General features: G+C 52.8%; 1 protein-coding gene across 3 annotated transcripts; it reads left to right on the plus strand.

Annotated features, from left to right (window-relative positions):
• The first annotated feature begins 49 nt into the window (after positions 1-49).
• Positions 50-6,068, plus strand: DYRK1B (dual specificity tyrosine phosphorylation regulated kinase 1B). 3 transcript variants are annotated; one of them, XM_056796093.1, is made up of 12 exons: positions 819-959; positions 1,306-1,381; positions 1,823-1,992; positions 2,560-2,679; positions 2,778-2,966; positions 3,198-3,345; positions 3,444-3,730; positions 3,816-3,962; positions 4,051-4,191; positions 4,441-4,759; positions 5,043-5,149; positions 5,294-6,068. In XM_056796093.1, exons 2-12 carry the CDS (start codon positions 1,306-1,308, stop codon positions 5,687-5,689), a joined length of 2,100 nt encoding a protein of 699 aa, XP_056652071.1. In that variant the 5' UTR covers positions 819-959; the 3' UTR covers positions 5,690-6,068. The 3 variants fall into 3 exon arrangements, with proteins under 3 accessions (XP_007491873.1, XP_056652072.1, XP_056652071.1); XM_007491811.2 differs by lacking the exons at positions 819-959; positions 1,306-1,381 and adding an exon at positions 50-189; XM_056796094.1 differs by lacking the exon at positions 1,306-1,381 and having other exon boundaries at positions 809-959.
• Positions 6,069-15,002: the final 8,934 nt, after the last annotated feature.

The following is a 15,002-nucleotide window of genomic DNA, read 5'->3' on the forward strand; positions in this document are numbered from 1 at the left end:
GTTGCATTACTGGGTAATTGGGGACCCCGGGCCGCTGCCGATCTGACTGGAACCGCCCGCCTGCCCGCGCCGCCGCCGCCACTGCCAGCCTTCCCGCGCGGGGATGAGCCCGGGGCGCTGAGCCGCCGCCGACTGCCCCGCGCGTTCCGCTCCGCCCCTCCCCCTACGGCCCGGCACCCCCGCCCACAGGTAACGGCCGCGCGCGCGCCCGCCCGTCGGGGCTGGGGGAGGGGAGGGGGCGCGTGCCCGGCCGTCCTCCGGCGCGCCGCCCTTCACCCCCGTGCCGAACGTTAGCCCCGGGGAGGGGGGAGCTCGGGACGCCCGTTACGGCCGCCCCTCCCTGGGCGGCCGGGTGGGGCGGAGAGGGGGCGCGCGCTATCCCGGGGCCGGGCTGCGTGGGGGAGGGGCGCCGGGCCGGACCAGGTGCCAGGGGGGGAGGGGAGGGAGGGGGCGGGGCCGCTATTTATAGCCGGGTTCCTGGAAGGGGCCGGCCCCGGGGGATCGCGGCGCGGGCCGGGGCGGGGCCGGGCAGCCGGGCCGGGGGCGGAGCCGCGGCCTCCCCGGCCCCCTCCCCCCTAGTTCCCCTCGCTCTCCCGCTCTTTGTTTGGGCAAGAGCCGGCGTGGGCCCCCACCCGCCGCATCGCGGTCGCTTGGCAACAGCGGGCCGGCTCCCCGCCATTGGCCGGCGCGCCGAGCCCCTCGGGCCAATGGCAGGCCTGTTGCCATGGCAGGGGTCATGTTGCAGCCTCCTCGTGCGCGCCGCGGGGAGCGGGAGCCCGAGCCCGGGAGGCGGGAGGCGGGAGGCGGGGCGGGGCGGGAGCCGGAGCGGGCGCCCCTCGAGCGCAGCACCTCCTCCCCCCTCCCCCGCCGGGGGGGCTTGGGGAGGGGGGGCCCGGGCCGGGCCGGGCCGGGCTGGTGGGGTGCTATGGGCGTCGGAGGAGAGGCTTCTCTGGCCCCCGGTGCGACCCCAGGGTTAATTAGCAGACAGGCCGGGCTGGAAGTTGGGGGGAGGCCGGCCCTAGGCCCAGCCCAGCAGCTGTAGGGTTAACCCCGTCCTCCCTCCCCCTCCCTCCTGCCGCCGTCCTCCTCCTTGTCTCCCCCCTTCCACCTGCTCAGCTCCCCCCTCCGGGCAACCTCGGCTGACCCCCCTCCCCCTCCCAGCGGCTGCTGCTGTCACCCAGCGGACGGGACAGGACAGGGCCAGGCAGGGCAGAGACTGGGGGCGCCTCTGGGCCTAGCGTGCCTGGCCTCCCCTCCCTCGGCTCAGACGGGTCACCCCTCCATCTCCCACCCTCCCTGCCCAAGATGCTGACTGCCCGCCTGCCAGACTGGGGACCCCGCCGGCCACCTGCCCGTGGCTCCCGACAGCCCCCCAGCGTGGGTATGAGAGAGGGAGGGGCGCAGAATGGAGGCTCACCAGCCCCCCTTCTCAACTGGGGGCAACCGTAGGGGGCTCAAGACCCTTATTTCCCTAGTGTCAGAGGAGATACCTCCCCCATGATCTAAGGAGATGGGCCCCTTTTGTGCTTCCCTGTCCTCCTCCTCCCTCGCCCCCCTCCCATGGAGAGTGGCTCTCATCTGGTGAGCCTGGGGGAGTTCAAGCCAGCCCTCTGTTGTGGGGGGAGAGGGGAAAGGACTGTCACAGGACCCTGACCTTCTCTGCTCCTGGCCTTGCCTTTTCTTACCCGTGTTCCTCATTGCCAGTCCTTGCTTTCTCCTCTGTTTGTCTGTTGTTTTATTTCCCCTCTTCCAGGCTAAACCCCTACTTCCCTTTCGGGTGCCCTGTCCCCCACATCCCATCTCCTCTACTCCTTCTCTCTAGGTCCCGGCGGTGGTGGTGGCAGCAGCTGTGGTGCAGGATGCGAGAAGTCGCCCCCCAGCCGGGCTCCTGCTCCGGGCCTTGCTTCCCTTCGGCCCTCTGAGCCGGCCATGGCCGCCCCTCCCAGCCATGGTCCTTTCTCCGGCTTCCCAGCCCCCCAGGAGCATACACAGGTATTGTCTAGCCTAGGTCCTGGGAAAAGAAGGTCTCCTGGGGTTAAAAGCTGGAATTAAAAAGTGTAGCGACAAAGTCAAAGAGACCTAAAAGATCTGGGTGAGGAAAGGTCAATCTTAGAACTGAGGGTCTAGTTGAAGAGCTGACAAGAACCTTCGAGGTCATCTCCTTGTTTTACTAAGGAGGCAGCTGAGGCCTAGAGAGAGGTTCTGCAATTTCTCCCGGGTCATGTTAGGTGGAAGTAGCCAGACTGGGATTGGAGCCCAGGTCCTTAGGCTACAATCCAGCCCCCTTTCCAAGGCCCCACAAAGTTCCTGCCCCAACTTCTGCCTTCATGCACTGAGGGTTAAAGATTAAGAGATAAAGCATGGCTAGGAGATGGAAAGCACTGACCCTGTGGTCTTGGACAGGTCATTGAAAGAGCTTCAGGGTTTTCTGCTATAAAATGGGGAGTCATGGTTGTACTTCCTACAGCACAGGGTCCATGTGTAAGATGGAGTGTGGGAGGGACAACAGGAGACCAGGGGCTGAAAGGTTCACCCCTTCTTTGTTCTGCCCCCTCCCAGGTGGTTCCAGATGTCAGGCTGCTACAGCGACGGCTCCCGCTGGCCTTTCGGGATGCCACCTCCGCCCCCCTCCGAAAGCTCTCTGTGGACCTCATCAAGACCTACAAGCACATTAATGAGGTGGGTTGGGCCCAGGGCAGAAATGGGCAGCCAGTTGGAGGGTGTCTCCAACATCTCTGCTTACTCTTCTTTTTACACACACAACACCCCCCCCCCAGGTGTACTACGCCAAGAAAAAGCGTCGGGCCCAGCAGGGTCCCCCAGAGGACGCAAGCACAAAGAAAGAGCGGAAGGTTCTGAACCACGGCTATGATGATGACAACCATGACTACATTGTGCGAAGCGGGGAACGGTGGCTGGAGCGCTATGAGATCGACTCACTCATTGGGAAGGGTTCCTTTGGGCAGGTGGGGACTGGAACCAGATATGTGGAGGGTTGGGGGAAACCTATGGACAGCAGAGAGGGAGAGAAGGCTAACTCCTCTCCTGTCCCTCAAGTTCTCTGCTGCCCCCAAGTCATTCCTGTTGACACCTCTGTATCCTGGAGGTCTTCTCGGTCACCTGTGCCCCTTGGGATCCATCATGGGACCTAGTTGGAATCTATCCCCTCTGATCCTGGGCCTCTTGGTCCCTCCCAGGTGGTGAAGGCCTATGACCACCAGGCCCAGGAGCTGGTGGCCATCAAGATCATTAAGAACAAGAAGGCATTTCTGAACCAGGCGCAGATTGAGTTGCGGCTGCTTGAGCTGATGAACCAGCATGACACAGAGATGAAGTACTACATTGGTGAGGCCCAGAACCCAGCAGGCGGGCAGAGGTGACAGAGGGTGGAGCTGGGGCCAAGGTCTGAGCCATCTCTGCCTATCCCTGCTCCCTCTCTTTAGTGCATCTGAAACGACATTTCATGTTCCGGAACCACCTGTGCCTGGTCTTTGAGCTCCTCTCCTACAACCTGTACGACCTGCTGAGGAACACCCACTTTCGGGGCGTCTCACTGAACCTGACCCGGAAGCTGGCACAGCAGCTCTGCACGGCTCTGCTCTTCCTGGCCACCCCTGAGCTCAGCATCATCCACTGCGACCTCAAGCCCGAGAACATCCTCCTCTGTAACCCCAAACGCAGCGCCATCAAAATCGTCGACTTTGGCAGCTCCTGCCAGCTGGGCCAGCGGGTACAGATGTGACCTGGGTCTCTAGGGGCTGGGGCAGATGGCAGTGATATCCCATGGAGACTGACCCAGTCACCTTTCTCCCCAGATCTATCAGTATATCCAGAGCCGCTTCTACCGCTCACCTGAGGTGCTCCTGGGGACCCCGTATGACCTGGCCATTGACATGTGGTCTTTAGGCTGTATCCTTGTGGAGATGCACACGGGAGAGCCCCTCTTCAGTGGTTCTAATGAGGTGAGGGCCTGGGGGGAGGTCTAGGAAGGTTCAGAAATTGCTCAAAGGAAGGTGAGACTGACAGCCCTGTGCCTGTCTTTGGGACCAGGTGGACCAGATGAATAGGATTGTGGAAGTGCTGGGGCTACCCCCAGCTCCCATGCTGGAACAGGCACCCAAGGCTAGGAAGTACTTTGATCGGTTGCCTGGAGGGGGCTGGACCCTCCGGAGGAGCAAAGACCTCAGGAAGGTGAGTGGCTCTGTCCTTCCTAGCCCTACCACTGCACCCCTAAACGCAGTCTAAAGGGTCCCTTTCTCCCAGGTGGCTTCTCTACAGCCACTCCCCCAGTCACCATCTCTTTCCTCACTGTCATCATGCAGTTAGGAATTCTTCCTTCATTCCCTTGTTCTTCTGATCTGACTGGGACTTTTTCCCAGGTCCCCCCCTCCTCCTGGTTCTCTAGCCCCCACATGACACTCCTCTGTTCTTCCCTCCCAGGAGTACCAGGGACCTGGCACGCGGCGGCTGCAGGAGGTGCTGGGCGTGCAGACAGGCGGCCCTGGGGGCCGGCGGGCAGGCGAGCCAGGCCATAGCACAGCCGACTACCTCCGCTTCCAGGACCTGGTGCTGCGCATGCTGGCATATGAGCCGGCCGCCCGCATCAGCCCCCTGGGGGCCCTGCAGCATGGTTTCTTCCGTCGAACCGCTGACGAGGCGACCAACACGGGGCCCTCGGGGAGCAGCACCTCCACCTCCCCCTCTCCAGCCCCCGACGCCTCCCACTCCTCCAGTGCAGCCAGCTCTGTCTCCAGCTCTGGTGCGGGGAGAGGGGCGATCCTGGGACCAGAGGGGGTCTGGGGGAGAGGATTTGGCTCAGAGTTTGGGCTGAGCTCTTGATACCCATGTGAACTTGGAGAAAACCCCTTTTGTCGGAACCTCCCTTTTGCTTGCTTATCTATAAGATGGGATTTAACCAGGTGCTTTTCTTGGGACTGTTCCGTGTCAAAGTCCTATGAATCTATAGGCTCTGGCCTTGAACCAAAGGATTATACTCCTCTCCTCTTGGGCATTTGGCCAGCTTATTCTCTTTCCTACTGCAGGTGGGTCCAGCGGATCATCGAATGACAACCGGAGCTACCGCTACAGCAACCGGTACTGTGGGGGCCCAGGGCCTCCGGTGACGGACTGCGAGATGCATAGCCCCCAGGTACGGGCCTCGGGCATGGGGCTGGCTCCAGGCCAGGGGCAGGGCACTGAGGCGGGGTGTGAGGCTGCCCCCCCCAGCCTGCCTGCCCCCCAAGGTAGTGGCGCTTCATTTGGCTGATGGAGCCTGTGCCTTTCTCCCTGGCAGGTCCCACCTTCCCAGCCGCTGCGCCCTTGGGCAGGGGGAGACGTGGCCCACAAGCCTCCCCCGGGCCCAGCCCCGGCCCCAGCCTCCTCTTCCTCCTCCTTCCACGGGGCCCAGGCTGGCTCTTCTTCCTCTTCCTCACCACCTCCTCCTGAGCTGATGGACGTGAGCCTTGGAGGTGGCCCCCTGCTGCCTCAGCCTGCCCCACAGGACTGTGCCCCACTCCGCCCCGCTCCCCCTCTCCAGCACCCGGCCACTTCGGCCTTCCGGACTCGGACCACAGGGGGGGGCGGCCCCAGGGGCGGGGGCCGGCCGCCGATCCCCCCACCTGAGGACCCAGCCCTAGGCCCCCGCCTGGGCCTCTGCGGTGTCCCCCAGAGTACGGCCGCCAGCTCGTGATCCCCTGCCCCCCTGGGGCCCCCGAAGCCATACCCCTTCCCCCTTGGGGCCCCTGGGCTCATGCCTTCCCTCCCCCAGCCCTCCTCCCCTCTCAACTGGAATTGCTGCTACCCAGTGGGGGAGGGGGGCACCTGCACTGACCCAACTGGGGGCTGGGGCCGAGGAGAGGAGGGGGGTATGACCCCTGCCCCCCATCCCCCATGGACTGGCTCCTCGGCCCTGCTGGCCCCTTTGTTTTCTATTTATTGTACCAAAGACTGGCAGCCCTGGGGTGGCTCCCCTGCTCTCCACCCTGGGGCTGGGGGGGGGGAGGGGGAGGGAGGCATCCGCAGGAGTCTGGGGCGCCCTGTGCTGTACCCAAGTAAAGAGCTTTCTCACACATGGGGTTGCTCGTCCACTCCCTCTCCAAACACACAACCCCCAAGAGGGAGGTGCTGGGAAGGCTGGGAGAGGTATCTGGAGGCTCCTGCAACCTCTAGCAGCCTGGTGCCTGGTGAGGGGAGACAGAAAGCAGCCACAGAATGGGGCCATCTGGGATGACCTTGACGTGCACAGGGTGCCCCTGCTAGCCGACCCTCCTTGAGTTTTGCTAGGTCTGTCCCTGTGCCCCACCTCTTGTGCTGAGGGATCAGCTGGGGGGGGGGTGGCATGTCATCCCAGGTAAGTCCCAGGGACCTCTGCTCCCCAAGAAACCTCGGACAGGCTGCAAGGGCCGGATTGACAGCCCTACCCAGAGGCCTTTGCGCCACTGCTTCCTGGTGGGCCGCCAGGGCCATAGCGTTTCCTATGCAGCCCCTCAAATGACTAATCGGCGGGAGGTGGGGGCGGGCGCTTTAGAGGGAGGGCTATCAGCTCCAGCTATGAGGGTGGGGCCTTGCCGCGCTCCAGACAATCGGAAACCCTGCTCGGTGACACGGGTGCCGAAGAATCTGGAGCGCCAATCAATGACCAACTTTCCTTGAGCTAACCAATCACCGGTCCGAAAAGAAAGGGTGGAAAAGAGAAAGGGATTGGCCGTTGCCAACGGGGCGGAGCAGGCCCAAGGCCGCTGCGGATTAGTTAGGGAAAGTGAGTGGGTCGGGCTCATCCGTTGCTGCTCCCCTGCGCATGCCCGAAAATCCCTTGACTGGAACCGCGGCCCACCCCTTCAGTGAAACACTCGGGGGTGGGAGGCGGGCTTTTGAGTTTGATTCCTTCCGGCAGCCTTGCTATGCATCAGCTTCTCCATCCGTAAAGAGGGCTCCACGGCGCAGCGGCTTTCCCCGCTGTGTGGACGAGCAACCCCATGGACTGTGGGGAACGTCCATAGTCAAAGTCGCTTGTGACCCCAGAATGTCCCTCTCTTTCACACTGCAGGCCGGGGCGGCCTTCCCTTCCCCTCTCCTGTTAAACAATTTGTCCCACATGGAACAAACTCCAATATCCCGGTACTTTGTCCCTAGCCCCTCCGCCATCAAGAAGTCGGGGTCCCCCTGTTACTTCACCACCACCACCACCTCATATCACCCTTTGTCCCTCACAGTACAACCAGTTCCCGAGACGTACATATCGGCATCATCACTACCCCAGAGATACACTCCCGCGGTCACCACCACACCCCCTCGAAAATCCAGAAAAGTTTTGGCTTTTTTTAAGGGCCTTGTAATGAGCATAAAGCGGCGCCTTGCTGGGGATTTGAGCTGCCTGAGACCTCTGACCCCACCACCTGGGCTTTTCCTCCCGGGTTCATGCGTCCTTACTCCACCCCATCCCCAGACCTACTGAGCTATAGGTTTGGCGACAGCAATGCCCCAAAGTCTCTACCAATCTTCCATTTCTTCTGTAGGATTATACAGTCTTGCAGCATGAATCATCATTCTTGGGTATGGGCCCATCTCTTTGGCCTTTTACAGTATCTGATTCCAAGATCATCTCTAGTTTTCAGTAGAAGCTTCCAAGTCTTTTGAGATTCAGATTGTATTGTCACATATCTGAGCCTTGCTCTGGATTCTTACATCATTTTTTTTTAAGTGGCAGCCCTGAATTTGCGTAAGCTATTCAAGAGAGTTACCCGTTTGAAATCCCTTTTAGAAGATAATTGGTGGATTCTACTTTTGCTTTCTTAATAAATCCAGGCAGCTTTCCCATTGATAATTTTTTGAAACCGTGTCTAGGCTTTTTTTTAATCATGGTTTTCAGGGAGTTCAATGATTTTTTTTAACCCATAACTTTTATCTTAGAGTCTCAGTTCCAAAGCAAAAGAGTCATAAAGGCTAGACAATTAGATTTAAGTGATAGCAAGGTCACACAGCTAAAAAGTATCTGTGAGCATTTTTAAGTTCAGGACCTCCTGATTCCAGCCCAGACTCCTATTCACTGAGCCACCTAGCTGTCCCCCAATGATTCTTAATTATCTACAATCTGTTTTTCAAGTCAATTATTTTTATATCAGTTATCTTACATTTTCTTCTTGATTGAGATAGAATATTGTTTGCTTTCTCACAGTGATTTCTGTTGAAAGACATTGATGTCTATTCTAGTTTTCAGGAATTCCATTTGTTAGCTAAAATTTGCCATTTTCTAAGGCAACCAGGTAGCTTGGTGGATTGAGAGCCAGGTCTGGAGATGAGAGGTCTTCGGTTCAAATATGAACTCAGAACCTTCTTGGCTATGTGACTCTGGGTAAGTTACTTAACCCCAATTGTCTAGCCCTTACTGCTCTTCTGCCTTGGTGTTGACTCTAAGGCAGAAGAAAAGGATTTTTTTTAATTGCCATTTTCTCTTCTAAGCTACTTGTTTTATTCATTTTTAAAAATTTCTTGCTTAATTTTTTCTAGCTATTATGTAGTTCATATATTCTTAAACTGGGGTCCATGAACTTGGTTTTAAAAATCTTTTGATAACTGCATTTCAATATATTGGTTTCTTTTGAAATCTTGTGCATTTAAAAATATTGTGAGAATGGGGTAGTAGATAGAGTGCAGGCTGGGAGTCAGGATCATCTTCCTGAGTTCAAAAATCAGGCTCAGACACTGAGTGACGCTGGGCAAGTCATTTGACTCTGTTGGCCTCAATTTCCTCATCAATAAAATGAGCAGACAGAAATGGCAAACCATTCGGTATCTTTGCTAAGAAAATTCCCAAATGGGATTATGGAGAATAAGATAGCAACTGAAAAACAATATATGAGAAAGATCAATATCTTTACCAGATTGCCAAGGGGGTGAACAAAATTTCTTGATGGAGCCTTTGTATAAAAGTCATTGTTTCCTCTGAGGCAAAGCTTGGAATTGTTAGAGTATTAGTTACTTTTTTTGGGGGGGGGGGTGTAGCAGGGATCTTTAAATTTATAACCATGTTTATGTTGGTGGGTATTTTTTTCTGATTTACTGATCTTTCCAGCTTTAATTCCTGAATTAGAGCTTTGTGCCAAGGCCAAGCAAGTTCTTCCCACTGCTGCTGCTTTGGGTGGGGTAGTTTGCTATATTTGGCCTCTCCCTGGTTCTGAGCTGGCCTTCCTCTCCCGGGGTTAGCTCCGATCCCCACTCCTGGATCTTTGAGGATATTGAGGGCCCTCTCAGAGTCTCAAGACAGAATGTTAAGGGCCTTCAGAACCCCAGTTCGAGGTCATCCCTCAAAAGTCACTGGTTTCTGCTGCTCCCTGAGGTCTTATAGAAGCCATCAGCTCATCTGGCTCCATGTTAGAGCTTTGCCCCATTGAGCTTTTGACTGACTTTGGGCAATCGATCAGTCATTTCCAACTCATGACCCTATTTGGGGTTTTCTTGACAAAGATACTAGAGTGGTTTGCCATTTCCTTCTCCAGCTTACTTTACAGAAGAGGAAACTGAGGCAGACAGGGATAAGTGATTTGCCCTGTGTAACACACTATTAAATGTCTCAAGGCCAGATTTGAACTTGGGAAGATGAATCTTCCTGATTCCAAGCTTGACTTATCCATGGCCCCACCTAGCTATCCTAAAAATAGTAATAACAGCTAGCATGTATATAGTACCTACTATCTGCCAGCACTTTATAGTTATCCTATTTGGTTCTCACAATAATCCTAAAATCCTAAAAGATCAGTGCTATTATACCCATTTTACAGATGAGAAAACTGAGGCAGGCAGCAGTGACTTGCCCTGGATCACACAGCTAGTGTCAGTCTATTGACTTTGCTGCCTAGCAGCCTGCTCATTCTATCTGTGGGAACTTCAGGGTTTGGCTAGAATAGGGAGCTGGACAGTCTGGCTCCCAAACATTCAAGCATCCACCTAGGCCTGAAGGCCAGAGCTGTGCTCTTGTGACTCTGGGTCTTACCCACAATTTGTTTTACCATTTCACAAACAAAGGGAACTCCTAATGATCTATTGCCAAAAATAAAAGGTGGCAGAGGGGGTGGGGGGAAGGCCAGGGAGGAAGAGGCTGTTATCTATATTTTCGGTGTATAAGACTTGTCTTTTTATCATTGATCCCTGTGAGGTATATGTCAGGCAGAGGAAGTATGAAGTGGTTCCTATGTGCCAGGCACCATGCTAAGCTGAACCTACATTGCAATGGGGGAAACCAGGTATGGACAGGCTCCAGACAGGATCAGCTGGAGATAATCAGCAAAGAGAAGAAGGCACTCTTGTCATTAAGGGGGATCAGAAAAAGGTTTTTGCAGAAGATGGGACTTCAGCTGAGACCTAAAGGAAGCCAGGAGGCAGAGAAGAGAGAAAGAATTCTAGGCACGGGGAGAGCCCGTGCAACCACCCAGAGAAGGGAGATCAAGGGTGGTGTGTGAGGAGTGTCCTCACAAGGTATAGACAAGTTAGTCATTTTCTTAGCAGAATTCCAAACTGCTTTCCAGTATTGTTAGATCCAATCAGGATGCTTCCGGCAGTGACGGGAGTCTGCTAGATTTTCTATGACCCAACGTTGATGACGCCTCACACCAGATACCACAATAAGCCCCAAATGAATGTGTGACCTGAATATAAAAGTGGGAGGGGATAGACGCTGGACCTGTGATTTCATTGGTGTAGAGAACTCCCAAGTGAGGATATTCCCTCTCTCAATGCAGATGGACACCTTCTCTGAAGAGAAATTTAGTGCCGGAAAGTTGCTTGGGAGTCCTGAGACCAGGTTCACATTGTATGTCAGAAGCAGGACTTGAACTCAAGCCTTCCTGGTTCTTGGACTATCTCCCCACTTCCCCACATTGCCTCATCAAAAGTGATAGAATAACAAAAGGGAGCCAGATGAGGTACTTTTCATAGCTAGAGCAAAGGGAAGAATCCTTAAGCAAACAAGAGCTAGAGATGATAGTTTTTCCCCCAGGACACAACCAGGAAGAGAAGCATTTTCTGTTGTTAATGAGCCTTTTAGAATTATTGTGAATCATTGTATTGAACAGAGGTTACCTTGGATTGTTTGTTCATGGCTACAATACTGCTGTTACTGTATAGATTGTTTTCTTGGTTTTGCTCATTTTAGTTTCCCCAATTCAACTCTTCCCAGGATTTTCAGCAATCATCCCCCTCATCATTCTTATAGCTCAATAGTATTCCACTATAATCGCATGCCACATCTTGTCAGCCATTCCCCAGTAGATGGGCCTTGCCTCAGTTTCCAATTATTTGCCACCACAAAAAGAGCTGCTATAAAGATTTTTGAACATATAGATCCATTTCCCTATACCTCTCTGGAGCACAGACCTAGTAGTGAAATTGCTGGCTCAAAGGATATGCACAGTTTGAGTCCTTCGGGCATAGCTCCAAATTGTTCCAGAACGCTGGACCACTCCACCAACAGTGCATAAGTGTATCTGTTCTACAATCTATAGCATTTGTCATTTCCCTTTTCTGACACGTTGGCCAATGATAGGTATGAAGTGATACTTTAGAGCTGTGGTTTTTCCTTCTGTCAAGAATCGACAGTCTCAGCTCCAGGGCAGAAAAGCAGTAAGGGCCAGGCACCTGGGGTTAGGCAGCCGGGAAATGTCTGTGATCATATTTGAACCCACACGTGCTCCTGACATCAGGCTTGGTGCTAAAGCATTTTTTTTAATATAACTATTGATTGATTTTTTTCTTAAAACTATCTTGGCTAGGGAAATCTGATCAATTCTAGCATCTGGATCTGAAAGGTTCGGTTCTGAGAGCAGCTTTCCCTTGACTCCGCACTCCCTGCCTCCCAGCTTGTTAGATAGTGATAGATGGACGGACAGTGGATCTCTGCTTTTTCAATTTGACCATCATGCCCCAGAAATCTCATTCCTCAAGAACTCTTCAGCTCTGGAATTCACGCCGCATTGATACCCTCTATTTCAACATTCTGGGAGCTCTCCCAGATCCTCCATTTAAGGAGGGAGCCCAGGTCAGTCACCTCTTCATCCCCCCCCCCAAGATGTCCCCCTCTAGAGTTCTTCATCATGCCTGGAGCCAGGTGTATTTGCCTCCCTCTTTGCTGATTCCTTTTGTATGTGGTGCTTCCCAACTAGACTGTATGGTCTTTGAGGGCAGGGATTATCTTTTGCCTTTCTCTGTATCCCCAGTCCATAGCACAGACTCTGGCACAAACAAACATTTATTGACTGACTGACACATGGGAAAACCCAAACTGTGCTTTATGACTGGACAAGTCACTTACCTGCTGTCTGCCTCCATTTCTTCATCTGTAAAAAGAGCATTATAGTAATAGCACCTATTCCCTGGAAATGTTGCAAGAATAAAGAGAGATAATATTTGCAAACTGCTTTGCAGACCTTAAATTGCTATTATTATCCTCAAATCATCTTGCACTTATCTGGGTGTATATGGTTGTACCCCTTTAGTCATCAGCAAATGTGCGAGTCATCAACAAACACTTATCAAGGCTCTACTATGTGCTAGGGGGCAGCTGTGTGGTACAACAGAACAACAGGCCTGGTGTTAGGAAGAACTGAGTTCAAATCCAGCCTCAGAAGCTTATTAGCTATGTGATTCTGGGAAAAAACCCTAATTTTGTCTGCCTCAGTCTCCTTATTTGTCAAATGAGCTGGAGAAGGAAAGGGTAAACCACTACTGTATGTCTGCCAAGAAAAAAGCACTCTAAGCTCTCCCTAAGCAGGGCTAGGGATACAGAGAAAGGCAAAAAAGTCTCTGCTCTCAAGCAATTCAGTCTAATTGGGGGAATAACATGGAGACAATTATGTACAAACAGGTTATAGGATAATTTGGGTGTAATCTCCCAGGAAAGGCAGCCGCTGGAGGGGCCAGGACACAAGGAGATGTAAGGGAGAGGCACTTTCTGGTGTGATTGAATCATTCTCTGTAGCTCCTTTTCATAGGCAGTGAACTTGTCCCAGGACATAGACTTACCTCCCTCTATGCTGTCATCTGTATGCCCCTGTCCACCCCACCTTTGATTTTCATAGTTTAACAGAAAACGTGAAAATCTCAAATAACCTGGGAAATCCCAAACCCGTAGAGCTGTTTGGGGATAATTGAGGAAAAGACCCTTATATCTAGGTAATGGCCCAAGATGCAGGCATAAAGACTGATGAAATGGGCTAGATGGTCATCGTAAGTTAGGGGGGAGTTTTCTCATGAAAAGGACCCAACCGTGTATCTGGAAGAGTCATCAAAAGGAGACATTTTTGATCTCCAACTTCCTGCCTTGGAGGTAATAAGTCTCAGAACTAGAGAAGCTGCATTTCCATGGGGCATGAGGTCCTATAGGTCTACAGAGTGAAAAGACATTGAGGCCATGAAGTTCTAGCAACTGCTTCTCTGACCCCGTGTTCCTTACTACCGTTGCAGTTTATATTTGTGCTCACTGCCCCCAAGAACACTGTGTGACCCAAGAAATGGGGGAGAGAGGAGAGTGTTTATTTAACTACTGTTCTTTCTGTGCTATTTGAGTAATACATGTCTTTTCTAAAAGCTAGTTTAGTCTACAGGCCGATTAACAGGAAGTACAGTGGTGGGGGCTTACAAACTACAATAGCAGATATAACTATCCCTTCAACTTGTTAGTGGTCACCTTCCTGGAGACACAATTTGTAGGAGTAAATATAGGTTGGGGGAGACTAGTGCTGGGGGGATATAAATGTGGTTTCCCTCCATAGAATATAACTTCTTGGAGGCAGAAACTTTTTAATTTGGTCTTTCTATCCCCAGCACCCAGCAAATTGCCTGGTGTCTTGGGCCCTCTATAATAATGATAACTCATTGTTGAATTGGAAATGGAGCAAACACAGATCTGTGCTTGGTCCTTTGTACAGCTTCACCTCCAGTCTGGCTGAGAAGGTTATCTAAACTTTGTCGTGGGCTAGAAAGTAGAGAGTGGAATATTTCAGCCTATCCTTGGGCTCATGGGTAGATAATTTGTTACAAAGTAGGACAAGCTAGTGCTTTATTGTCCCTTGTCCTGGGCAGCCATCCAACTCAAGGCTGAGCACCATGGAGAGCTGCTACCTATTCATGTGCATGTGTGAGGGAGACTCCATGTGGGGACCCAACTTGAAGTTTGTGGCAGCAGTTTCACTCCAGGAAAGATACTTGCAAAGGAGGGTTAGAGAACAGATAAGCAACTTTGAATAGTTGATAGACTGTTGAGCTTCAGAGTCAGAAAGACCTGAGTTCAAATCCCACCTGTAGTCTCTGCTAGCTTAGTGAAAAGTTGATCTTTATATATTTGGTGGAGAGATGGGGACTCTCAGTTTCCCCACCTGTAAAATGGAGATAATGCTGTAGTACTGCTTGCTGTCTTGTAAATCACAGATGAGGTAATGTATGGAGAAATGCTCTGCAAAGTATCTGGTATAATTAATTATTAATCATTCTATATTACCCATATTCAGAGTCAGTTCTAGGGCTGAAATAGAAGCTGCAGCTTGAAAGGTAGAATTTTTTTTTCAGCAATACTGGATTGAGCAGGCAAGGAATCTTCCCAAGAGCCCTCCCAGACTATTCATGGAAACTGTTGGCTAAGCAGAGACAAGGAAGGAAGGAAGGAAGGAAGGAAGGAAGGAAGGAAGGAAGGAAGGAAGGAAGGAAGGAAGGAAGGAAGGAAGGAAGGAAGGAAGGAAGGAAGGAAGGAAGGAAGGAAGGAAGGAAGAAAAAGGAAGGGAAGAGGAAGAGGAGGGAAGGAGGAAGGGAGAAAGGGATGGAGGGGAGGAAAAAGAGGTAGAGAAGAAGGAAGAGGAGAGAAAGGAAGTGAGGAAGAGGAAGGAGGAGGAAGAAGAGAAGGAGAGGAGGAAGAAAAACATGAAGATATACACCCTCCCTTCTGGCAAACGTCACTTGAGGGAGATTGAGAAGATTCTCTCAGGTCTCCTCCAAACTAAGAAAGGGGCGGAGCCAACCCT

Source organism: Monodelphis domestica, chromosome 4 (genome assembly GCF_027887165.1).
Source record: "Monodelphis domestica isolate mMonDom1 chromosome 4, mMonDom1.pri, whole genome shotgun sequence".
NCBI lineage: Eukaryota > Metazoa > Chordata > Mammalia > Didelphimorphia > Didelphidae > Monodelphis > Monodelphis domestica.

Excerpts from the sequence above, each read along its gene's own strand:
- DYRK1B (XM_056796093.1), top strand. The coding sequence starts at position 1,306 with ATGCTGACTGCCCGCCTGCCAGACTGGGGACCCCGCCGGCCACCTGCC. Across the intron at positions 3,346-3,443 it reads AGAGATGAAGTACTACATTG|TGCATCTGAAACGACATTTC; the intron begins GTGAGGCCCAGA and ends CCCTCTCTTTAG. Across the intron at positions 4,192-4,440 it reads GGAGCAAAGACCTCAGGAAG|GAGTACCAGGGACCTGGCAC; the intron begins GTGAGTGGCTCT and ends CTTCCCTCCCAG.